Source organism: Haliotis rufescens, unplaced genomic scaffold (genome assembly GCF_023055435.1).
Source record: "Haliotis rufescens isolate VD_foot unplaced genomic scaffold, xgHalRufe1.0.p SCAF_11, whole genome shotgun sequence".
NCBI lineage: Eukaryota > Metazoa > Mollusca > Gastropoda > Lepetellida > Haliotidae > Haliotis > Haliotis rufescens.
Window position 1 is genome coordinate 14511277 of NW_025963791.1, and position 12720 is coordinate 14523996.

Here is a 12720-nt window from a genome sequence, read left to right on the forward strand (position 1 = left end):
GCCTTGGTCCGCTTCGAGTCCAGATTTGAATCCATTGGAACATGTTTGGGACATTCTTGGACGTCGGCTGCAGGCAATGGATCCACCTGTACAGAATGTGGCAGCTGCATTGCATCGGGCATCGCTGCAATTGCCTCGTGATCGTATCAGAAGACTTTCTAGAGGAATGAGGAGGATAGAATCGGTTATCCAGGCACAGGGCGGTTACACTCGCTAATGATTTTCAGGATTGTGATTATCTTTGTGAGATAACAAAGTACATTTTTGGACAGTAATTGTCATTCATACCTGATCATGGAACTTCCCATATCCACAGTTTTCGTGTTTTTCAGTTTTACTCAATTACAGTGGTATCGCTAATGTGTTATTAAGGCAATTAAAATATTGAACATTTTATCATTCTCTGTGTTTTCATTAGTCAAGAGTCTCATCTTACACAAGACATTTAATTCTCCACCATAGCCCAGGCTTGACGAGAATGATACCTTGTTGTTGGACAGATATGGTCGCAAAACAAGGGGGTGTTTAATTAATTTCTAGGTGTATGGATGTGAGTATAGTATTAGGGAAGGCTGTCCCTTTCTATGCCACAGTAAAGAGGTGGGCAGTAGAATTTAAGCGTGGCAGGGAGAGCTATGAAAACAACCCCCGTCCTCAAGGTCTGTCACATCAACAACACTAGAAATGATACAGAGAATCCATGATATGGTGATGATCGACCGGCGAATGACTGAGCGTAACATTGCTAGTTTAGTAGGCATCCCCTTGAGAGAATACATATCATTATCACAGACATTTTGGCAGTGAAGAAAGTATCAGCTCAGTGGGTTCCAAAGCTTCTGACATCTAATAAAAAGACACATTAGGCACAACATGTCTCTATATCGTGATAATCTAGCTCTGTTTGAAGCTGACCCAGAAAGGTTATTGCAACGATTTGTCACGATGGATGAAACCTCGGTCCACCACGCAATTTCTTCTTTGTGAGGCTTAGATCTTATCAATTAACCCTCGTACCTTCACGATTCCCTATGGGGAAATAAACAAACAAACCTTCACCATCGTTATAAGTGTAGTACGATGAATTTTGTGGTTCCCTCAAAAATACAATGGCGAGATTTGGTATAGAAAATGAATAACTGATGGCTATTTCTTGCTGGAGGTTTATACTTTGAAAGGCTTGTTGTTATGAAGCTAACGATGTCCTTGAGTATGTTTAGACTCTGCAATACATATTCAACTTGAGACATTATCTGGAATTTACATATGTAAGAAAAACAAGAACGTTTACAATCTTTCTTTCTTATGATATGATCTGGAGTATGTAAATGTATTTGACTGCACTCTTTAAAGGCAACACGTTCACACACTGATTGCTGGTTAGATAAGCTTTACCAGGGGTTATTCTGAGTGCAAACACATTTCATAATTAAACAATACCTATATACAAATATATCAACACATCAAATAACTGTGCACATATATCCTTCGAGTACTACGTAAGTCGGTGCATGTTGTTCAACTGAAAAGAGTGCTTACATATTCACTATCTGAGGAAGAGATCTGTAAAACCATACATCTTGACTTCAAAAGTTTGCATCCGTTATTAAGACCGAGTGTATTACCGTTGTATATATTCTTCATTCCAACATAAACAATAGTTTCTTATCAGGAGTAGGAGCGGTCAGGTAGCCTAATGGTTAAAGCGTTCGCTCGTCATAGCGAAGACCCGGGTTCGATTCCCGACATGGGTACAATGTGTGAAGCCCATTTCTGGTGTCCTCCGCTGGTGGCCCATATCTGGTGATATTGCTGGAATATTGCTTAAAGGGGCCTAAAACCATACTCACTCACTCTGGAGTGCTACTAGTTGATATCAGAAAGGTATGGCGTACCTAGGTTGCTATGCCTACGTGTGACGTATTAGTATTGACCTGTGTTTGTTGTGTCATCTTCCACAATGTGGGGTCTTTCAGTCCAGTGACTTTCTGATCATTTACTCTGTGAGGTACCATGCCCCTTTAGTATTGGAATTGACAGAACTGAGTATAGAGCCGTCATCAAAGTTTTCACCTTGGTGGGTCAACCACCAAAGAATATTGAAGAACATTTGCATGTTGTGTATGGGGAGGCTACCCTATCAGAGGCCACAACTAATCGTTGGATAAATGAATATCAGCGTTGGAGAGAGCGTTTGGAAGATGGCCCCTGCTCTGGTCGACCCACCACCAGCACCATAAAAGAAAGCATCGATGACGTCCTCAACATGGTTCTGAACAATACATGTTTGTTTGTTTGTTTGTTGTTTAACGCCGAAACAATACATGTATGTGCATTACACTCCATGAGTGAAATAATCCACCATGCACATCTACATATGTCAAAGGTTTAAGGTGCCTAGACTAACATCTAGTCTCTGAAATGAACATATCGTATATTAATATATATTATATATTATTATATATATTAATAAAAATATAATAAAAGGGAGCCCAGCGACTCTCTTCATTCCTGATACTGCAGTAATCTAGACTTGCCAAACATTATAGACTTGCATGGGCTGTATTTGATATATATTTGTATCAGGGTCTGTAAGACAGACTATAAGGTACCCGACGATTCCTGGAGTGCTATCGGATGAAGTGACCACCTTCTTTCAGGACAGTGACAGGTGACGAGACCTGGATCCATCAACGTGATCCCTAAAGCAGACAAGAATCCATGCAGTGAAACACCTCGGATCTCCCCAAACAAAGAGGTTTCAAGCAACCAGATCCACTAAGAAAGTTCTGGCGATTTTCTTTTGGGGCAGCAGATGCATTATACACAATCGATTCTTTACCACGGAGAACAACTATAAATGGTGAATATTATGTCTATTATTGTAAAAATATTCCGCGTGTCATTCAAAGAGAAACGCCGCGGAAAACTTCCTCCGTCAGGACAAAGTTCCAGTTCACACCAGTCAAGATGCAATGACTGCTGTACGGGGAGTGGAAGATAAAGCACTCCGAGGTTATGGTCGAGGAAGTAAGACCGAGGCAAGAGCGTATCGGTAATGTATGACCAAGGAGCAAAGTTCCGACGCCCTCGACTATAACCGAGGAGGAGTGCTTTATCTCACTTATGAATGCAAAAAATAACATATACAATAAGAAAACATCGATATATCTAATAGTGAAACAATACAATGTGTGGCGGTATAAAAGGAATGCGATCAAAGTGTTTTGAGAATAGAAAAACGTGCAGCATAGACAAAACTAAATCCTGACATCTAAAACTGAACGTGGTTTCACCACTGCCTCGGTGGTTCAGTGGGAAAACAGTGGGTTACCAAACTTAACACGACTAAGTGAGGTTGCAGGTTCGATTCTCATCATACATAAGGATAAGCTTTCATTTCTTGTCTCTGATTTGAGAACGGACGTTTGAAAGTCCAATTTCCATCTGCTACTCAGATCATAATGGGGATACCACCTTCTGCCTCATCCCCCTTATTCACCAGAACGGACCCCTAGAGAATACAGCCTGTTTGGAGATTTGAATAAACCCTTGCATGGTCAGCACCAGGAATTGGTTGATGCTGTTGAGAGCTGGTTGACAGGCCAGGATTTGACTTCTAAAACCCCCAGAGATAAGTAACGCGGAGATTGTTTGTTTTTTGGTTAACGCCGCACCCCAATATTCCAACTAGATGACGATATTATGTTAATAATCGAGTGATTAAATTGGTCTGTAAATTGATCGACATGACAATCCGGTGATTGATACCATGATGTCATTCCACACAATTGGGTTATGATGACATGCAATGAACCAAGTGACCGAGCCTGGGGCAGTTTCACGAAGCGATCATACCGCACGATCGTTACTCCGATCATAACGGCCGTAGCGTTACGACGCTAGGTGAAGCGGACCCCTGCCCACCCAATCCACTTTTTTCGCCTCTTGCCACCGGGATAGGTTACTTGGAACACGGTGACTACAGGACTAGTATTTGGAACATGACCACGTGTTCACCAGAAACCATCAATGTTATGGATGGACACTTACCAACTTGACTTTCCGCCAAATACTTGAACTGATGTCTGATAAATACATGCGATGATATATCCATGAGTTATCCTCCGAAACTAGGGAAGAAAGGAACAACCATTAAAACTGAACATATGTTTGTAATTATGATGATATACACAACAAAAATAAAATATTCAGACATCTATGTTCAGCGCAATTAAAAATCAGTACACATCTTCAAAGAAAGAAAGGGAATTGTGGCTTTCTAAAAGGTACAACATGAAAACTTTTGAGCATGCCCTTTCTACTCAGATGTCAAAAAGTCTTATGGTACACATATGGAGGAAACATTCGCATCAGTGACCAAAGGGATGTCTGATGCAATTCCCTATTTGTACCATATGGTGTGGTGTATTTTCAGATGAACAATTGACTTGCATTTGCATGTGTTTGTGACGGGTGCCACTGGCGGGATACGCTCACCTTTTCGCGAACACCTGGTGCCATCACTACTAGTATTTGACAGATTTATAAACACATGTTTATGATATAGTCGGAATCGTAAAATCGATTCAGCCTTTAGCATGTCTCATGAATATTGAAGCGGTTTTGTCGCCTAATAGTCATTACGAATCCATGGAATCTTCAGTGGAGGCACATTGGTTAAAGAACTTCTTGTTATTTTATTTGGCGTTTTCATTTCATACATCTCTGTTTCTTGACAGGCGACCTTCGAACTGTTATGAATACCATCAAGAGGTATGTTCTCGATTATTTAATTGTGTGACATGAGTGTGTAAATGTTTATTAAGGACGACCCAGGAAAACAGATGTCCATTTACGTAGTTTAAACCTGGGTTATATTGACATGGAGGTTATCCAAGCACTTCAGTAAACTGTACTACGTGTTACGAATACAATCTGCTACATGTTTTACATACTTACATATTTAGAATTTTAAACTTTTTCCTTGGAATAAACGTGTTTCTGCTATCTTTAAGAGCAGAACATCGTGGCAGGAAATAACGTTCGTCTTGGTTTCCTGATTGGCAGAAAGGAGACATCTTTACTTTGCCATCTACCTTCGTTATGTTTTACCGTTAACAGCTCCTCTCTACATTTAACTAAGATATTTCTATATAACTCTCTGGCTCTACAGAGTCTTACATTACACATGCGATTAGATCACGAACAAATTTCAAGAGTTAATTTCCAGTTTAGATGAAACATATTAATAGCTTATTCTCGAAACAGTTTATTGAAAATATGAGTACAACTGTTTGTGATAACCATGCTATTCCAAAGCCATGTGAAAACAGCAAATATCTTATTTCGGATGCCCATGTTTTATATCCCGAATTATGTAAACACATTAACATATTGTACGCTTTCTTAGGAAGGCGTGCTTCGTGCATCGATAAAGATGATAGTTCCTGTTGGTTAAGGTGATAGTTCGTGAAGGTGATGGTTCCTGTTGGTGACGGTGATGGTTCCTGTTGGTGACGGTGGTTCCTGAAGGTGATGGTTCCTGTAGTCGTAGGTTTAAGTTCCTGTTCTTGGGGGTGATGGTTCCTGTTCGTGCCGGTGATGATTCCTGTTCCTGAAGGTGATGATCCTGTTCCTGAAAGTGATGGTTCCTGTAGTCCAAGGTGAACGTTCCTGTTGTTCAAGGTGATGGTTCCTGTTGGCGAAGGTGATGGTTCCCGCTGTTCAAGGTGATGGTTCCTGTTGTTCAAGGTGATGGTTCCTGTTGTTCAAGGTGATGGTTCCTGTTGGTGAAGGTGATGGTTCCTGTTGTTCAAGGTGAGGGTTCCTGTTGGTGAAGGTGATGGTTCCTGTTGGTGAAGGTGATGGTTCCTGTTTTTCAAGGTGATGGTTCCTGTTGGTGAAGGTGATGGTTCCTGTTGTTCAAGGTGATGGTTCCTGTTGTTCAAGGTTATGGTTCCTGTTGCTGAAGGTGATTGTTCCTGTTGTTCAAGGGGATGGTACCTGTTCCTGAAGGTGATGGTTCCTGTTGTTCAAGGTGATGGTTCCTGTTGCTGAATGTGATGGTTCCTTTTGTTCAAGGTGATGGTTCCTGTTGGGGAAGGTGATGGTTCCTGTTGTTCCTGTTGTTCAAGGTGATGGTTCCTGTTGGGGAAGGTGATGATTCCCGCAGTTCAAGGTGATGGTTCCTGTTGTTCAAGGTGATGGTTCCTGTTGTTCAAGGTGATGGTTCCTGTTGGGAAAGGTGATGGTTCCTGTTGTTCAAGGTGAGGGTTCCTGTTGGTGAAGGTGATGGTTCCTGTTGTTCAAGGTGATGGTTCCTGTTTTTCAAGGTGATGGTTCCTGTTGGTGAAGGTGATGGTTCCTGTTGTTCAAGGTGATGGTTCCTGTTGTTCAAGGTGATGGTTCCTGTTGGGGAAGGTGATGGTTCCTGTTGTTCAAGGTGATGGTTCCTGTTGTTCAAGGGGATGGTACCTGTTGGTGAAGGTGATGGTTCCTGTTGGTGAAGGTGATGGTTCCTGTTGGTGAAGGTGATGGTTCCTGTTGTTCAAGGTGATGGTTCCTGTTGGGGAAGGTGATGGTTCCTGTTGGTGAAGGTGATGGTTCCTGTTGGTGAAGGTGATGGTTCCTGTTGTTCAAGGTGATGGTTCCTGTTGTTCAAGGTGATGGTTCCTGTTGATGAAGGTGATGGTTCCTGTTGTTCAAGGTGATGGTTCCTGTTGTTCAAGGTGATGGTTCCTGTTGTTCAAGGTGAGGGTTCCTGTTATTCAAGGTGATGGTTCCTGTTGGGGAAGGTGATGGTTCCTGTTGTTCAAGGTGATGGTTCCTGTTTGGGAAGGTGATGGTTCCTGTTGTTCAAGGTGATGGTTCCCGTTGTTCAAGGTGATGGTTCCTGTTGTTCAAGGTGATGGTTCCTGTTGGGAAAGGTGATGGTTCCTGTTGGGAAAGGTGATGGTTCCTGTTGTTCAAGGTGATGGTTCCTGCTGGGGAAGGTGATGGTTCCTGTTGTTCAAGGTGATGGTTCCTGTTGGTGAAGGTGATAGTTCCTGTTGGTGAAGGTGATGGTTCCTGTTGTTCAAGATAAGGGTTCCTGTTGCTGAATGTGATGATTCTTGTTGTGCAAGGTGGTGGTTCCTGTTGGTGAAGGTGATGGCTCCTGTTGTTCAAGGTGAGGGTTCATGTTGTTCAAGGTGATGGGTCCTGTTGGTGAAGGTGATGGTTCCTGTAGTCATAGATTTTAGTTACTGTTGTTCAAGGTGATGAGTCCTGTTCCTGAAAGCGATGGTTCCTGTTCCTGAAGGTAATGAATCCTATTTCTGAAGGTAATGGTTCCTGATCCTGAAGGTGGTGGTTCCTGATGCTGAAGGTAATGTTTCCTATTGCTGAAGGTGATGGTTCCTGTTCATGAAGGTGGTGGTACCTGTTGCTGTGAACGTGGTGGTTCCTGATGTTGAAGGTGATGGTTGCTGTTGCTGAAGGTGATGGTTCCTGTTCCTGAAGGTGATGTTTCGTGTTACTGAAGGTGATGGTTCCTGTTTGTGAAGATGAGGGTTCCTGTTGCTGAATGTGATGGCCCCTGTTCCTGAAGGTTATGGTTCCTGTTCCTGAAGGTGATAGGTTCCTGTTCCTGAAGGTGATGGTTCCTGTTCCTGAAGGTGGTGGTACCTCTTGCTGTGAACGTGGTGGTTCCTGATGTTGAAGGTGATGGTTGCTGTTGCTGAAGGTATGGTTCCTGTTCCTGAAGGTGGTGTTTCCTGTTTGTGAAGGTGATGGTTTCTGTTCCTGAAGGTGATGGTTCCTGTTCCTGAAGGTGATGTTTCGTGTTACTGAAGGTGATGGTTCCTGTTTGTGAAGATGAGGGTTCCTGTTGCTGAATGTGATGGCCCCTGTTCCTGAAGGTGATGGTTCCTGTTACTGAAGGTGATGGTTCCTGTTCCTTAATGTGATGGTTCCTGTTACTTGATGTGATGGAACCGGTTTGTGAAGGTGAGGGTTCCTGTTGGTGAAGGTGATTGTTCCTTTAGTCGTAGGTGATGGTACCTGTGGCTGAAGGTGATGGTTCCTGTTCCTGAATGTGATGGTTCCTGTTACTGGAGGTGATGGAACCTGTTTGTGAAGGTGAGGGTTCCTGTTTGTGAAGGTGAGGGTTCCTGTTGGTGAAGGTGATGGTTCCTTTAGTCGTAGGTCATTGTCCCTGTTGCTGAAGGTGATGGTACCTGTTGCTGAAGGTAATGGTACCTGTTGCTGAATTTGATGGTTCTGGGGGACACATTCTTTGATTCTTTGCTTCTAACATTTTCTAAGAGTTAAAAGCGGTAATATCTCTGTCACTGTCACACCACAAATAATCTATCAACTGCATAAACACTTGTAGGGGGTATTGAATCGTGAATCGCATATTATAGATAAAATGGATAGAATTATTATAAAAATGCCCGCACGTTCCCAGACATCGGCGAACCGTGAAGATCCGGGTTAGAATAGGTCTTCAGTAACCCATGCTTGCCGTAAAAAGCGACTGTGCTTGTCGTAAGAGGCGACTAACGGGATCGGGTGGTCATCTCGCTGACTTGGTTGAAGCATGTTATCGATCCCAATTGCGTTGATCAATGCTCATATCAATCACTGGATTGTCTGGTCCAGACCCGATTATTTACAGACCGCCGTCATACAGCTGGAATATTGCTTAGTGCGACGTAAAACAACAAACACACCAACGAAGCAACCTAGACATCTGCGGGACACTATCAGCCCGCACCTTCCGTACCGACGGCTGGTTTCTATTCTGTTGTTATGTGACGTCATTGGCATCACGTTTCCTGTTTGTAGTCCAGTAATTAAAAGGCCCAGGTTCAACAAAATTGACGGAAAAGGTTTTTTGCTGGATTTTGGTGCCTTGACACATATGCATTAAATTAAAAAATAGTTTACCAAAATCGGACACCGAAAATAGGTCAAATCCAAGATGACCGCCAACAAAAGTAATAATAGTCATAAACGTGGAACAAATAACAATAAAAACATTTATGGTGAGTCAATCTATATTACCTTGCCAGGATAAATGCAAAGGAATGTATATTTAACAATTAAAATAATGCTTTAAAATGACGAAAAAGTACATAAACTTGTTAATATCAGTAATTCTTGCAGAACATGAACTGATTTATTATAAAGTTGCCTTTTTACATATAAAATTATACAGTTTATTATCTTCACATAAATAATCAAGTTAGAAACAAATATAATTGAAAAAACCCAAAGTATCCCCTTCTTCAAAATGGCGGCCGAGCAAACAATGTTTTAAAGATAGACCTCAAGAACATAAATGTATGTATAAGCTATTTTTCTTTTATAGCTAAAATAAAAACTTGTATAATATATAGTTGATTGGCTCTAAAGAGGAATAACTGATGAAAATATGAACAAATATAAAAATAAAATTTGAAACGGAGCCATTAACATCAACATTTGTTTCAAGGAAAATCAAGGGAGATAGTCCAAACTCCGGGAAGCAGTTATTTTTCTCAAATGGTATTAGCTTCTCAGAAACTTTGATTACAAGTTAATTCTGAAGATATAATCAAGACATTTAGCACAAAAACCATTTGCTTTAATCGGAAAAGCAACATTTGTATCTGTACACATGTCAACCATATTTCTATCAACTGTTACTATTCGCAGGTGACTATTCTCAACTGAAGGTGTCCTATGTAGATCACAGATGGCTACTTAAACTTTGAAACTCACTGTTTTCTATGTGGTACTTGTATTGACCAGGATGTTGCATACAAACATCCATATAGAAGTGTACTTCAGCCGTGCGATGGCTCTTGAGTTCCAGGAAGTTACTCAACATATGTCTGCAACATACTGTGTCAACAGGCAAGATGATTGGGCCAAGATGGTACAGTCAAGTATCGTGCCCATATACGATCTACCAGCTGAAGAAGCTATCCATCACCATGCTTGTGATAAGAATTTTCGGAGAGGGACAAGTATTGAACATGAGGAGGCTCCACCAAAGAATCGGAGACTTGGTGGACTGAAGTGTATGCCCTAGATGACAGCATTTTAGATTGCCATTGATTACTTGGAAGAGAATGATGATGAAACGATTCCTTTGGACAATTTGCATCACATTTTGAAGTCAATGAGTGCACTGAGTGATGATCAACTACACACTACATCTCAGCTGAACAGGGAATTCATGAATCACTATAGGAACAAGGTATTCATAACTACAATCAGGCAACAACCTAACATTGTACTCTTACGGCACATGAAATGTTGCAAAGGTGGACAAATCCGACATGGACAGTTTGATTAAAGTTGGGGGAGAATACATTCATACGCAGGTAGAGAGCATGTCGAAACATGTTGACATGTTGTGTATCTCGACAATGAGCAGATGGCATTGATTGACACCAATCTTGATTACCTCCCACATGCATTACGCATCCTCCTTCAAGCTATCATCAAGAGCTGAAACAGTAAACTCCATACTGCGTCATTGGGTCAGGCAATAATGCATTCGACATGTCCCCATCATTTCTGCCTCTTCGACAAGTTTGACAAAGAATCACACTATAACACAAATATGGTCATCGTAATTTAGTGGATATGATAAGCCAACTCGGTTTCAGCTCCTCGTAAATTTAGAAAATTCTCGGTCACCACTCATGGTGTTCACCTAATCAGAGAGATTGCAGATACATTCGTGCAATACCAGGCCGGTTATATAAATCTTGCCAGCAAAAGGTTTGATGGCACTGGCTCAATCCATACCATGGGCGAGATGGTGAAACGGAGGGTACCAAGAGTTAAGGTGGACTTGGATGATGTTAAAAAAATCAACAGTGTCAAACTATTCTCACAAAGAAATCCAAAGGCAGTGCTGGCGAACATTATCTATCCACCAATTGGTGACATCTGTCTTGATGAAAAGAATAGCAAACTAGATATTTTGTGGAGTGCGCCACTTCTGTGTGTGTCGACCACTGTGTTCCGGTTGTGTGCAGTTGCTCCATTCTGACATCCCATACCCCAGGAAGAGCTCTGAGATATTCTTGTCGATTATCAACATGACACCAAGTGACGAATCCTGTGTCAGATCAACTCTGGGGTATATTTCCAAACACGCCAGACGACATGGAATCACACCGGTTATTACAATCGACCAGCAACTTTGGTGAATTGCATACATGATCATCGAATAACGGCCAGCTGAGAGCCCCTTGCATCAAATAGCCCTGGTCTTGGGGGGATTCCATACTGAGATGAGTTTTGTTGGTACAGTTGGGAATCTGATCTGAAAGGAGATCATCACTCAAGTATATTCAGAGGGTAGTACAGGTCAGATGTTGTCCGGCAAATCAGTGGCACTTCTGCAATGCTCTTATCGTGTTTGATGGTTATTGTGGTGTTTTTCGACCAAGGATGTGACCCATCAGAGAAGAACTGGAAGTGAGATTGGAGTGGATGTGGATTTCACACCAGACATGATTCTGAAAATGAAGAATCCCTTTTGGCAAATGAAAGAAACAAACAGAAATTCATCACTCTGTTGGGGTCACTCATTCGGAGATGCTGACTATGACATTGCAATGTCTGCCTGTACATTGGCTCAAACACAGCCTATGGTAGTGGTAGGGAATGATACCGACCTTCTCATCCTGTTGCAATATCACTTCAGACCCGATACCATGAAGCCATCTATCTTCAGACAAGTACAAAGATTATTGACATCTTCATCCTACAGATGATCCTTGATCCTAATCTCAGCCATTCTTTGCTCTTTGTACATGCACTGCCAGGGAGTGACACAACATCGAGGCCATATGGCATAGGGATGGTCTCAGGAATATTCAAAGGTTTTCATGGTGACAGGTGGAAACCATGCAGAAATCGAGCAGGCTGGTAATCAGGCGCTTGCAATCCTCTACGGCTGTATGCCTGGCTTGGATTTGAATTCTGAACGTGCGACAAAATTCACTGAGAAGGTATGTATCAAGCTCAAATTACCTACTCCTTCGACACCTTCCACCGACATCAGATTGCACCGCTGCCAGATTACCCAGCAAACGAGTCTGACTCCAAGTGCAGACCTGGCTAGGCAACAATACAGAATGGGGCTGGACGCTTCACAAGAGCAACAAGGGCACTTTATTGAAACCAATCACAAGGCACCAAGCTGTCACTCCTAAATTCCTGTTTAAAATAATCAGATACAATTGCACTGGAAAGTGTGATGAAAACACATGCTCATGCATGTCTTTTGTCTACAATGTACCTCAGCATGTGGACAATGCAAAGGGATGTTACTGAATAATCGTCTCTTCATGTCCAGTGTATGAGTGTGAACATAAAGACTGTCTTGAACTTTAGACATTTAAATTGATAGTAAGTTTGACTTGTGAACTGCAGTATTGCAGGGTTATTCCCTCTTTATAAGCCTGTGTTAAGTATTTTGTAGTCCGATATGGAACAATTGCATTTTTTTTCACTTTTCGGGCGGCCGTAATTTATTTCTGTGTAAGATTTCACTTCGAAATTGTTAAATATATATTCCCCTGTCTTGATCCTATGAAGTTGATTATAAATAGAATCATCATCCATGTTTAGATTTTGATTGATTCTTTTTTTCTTTTTTTTCGATTTTCGTTTGTATTGATGGCGGCCATCTTGGATTTGACCTATTTTGTGTGTTTCCACAAGTCA

The 12720-nt window shown here is 41.7% G+C and overlaps 1 protein-coding gene across 1 annotated transcript in view; it reads left to right on the forward strand.

The window, feature by feature from the left end:
• Window positions 1–9826: 9826 nt before the first annotated feature.
• Window positions 9827–12720, forward strand: part of LOC125378062 (proteoglycan 4-like) — a 31279-nt gene continuing 28385 nt past the window's right edge. Inside the window, exons 1-2 of the mRNA XM_048392874.1 lie at window positions 9827–10052; window positions 11890–12002. Of these exons, the coding sequence (XP_048248831.1) occupies window positions 9827–10052; window positions 11890–12002 (339 nt within the window). The remainder of the gene's footprint in view (window positions 10053–11889; window positions 12003–12720) is intronic.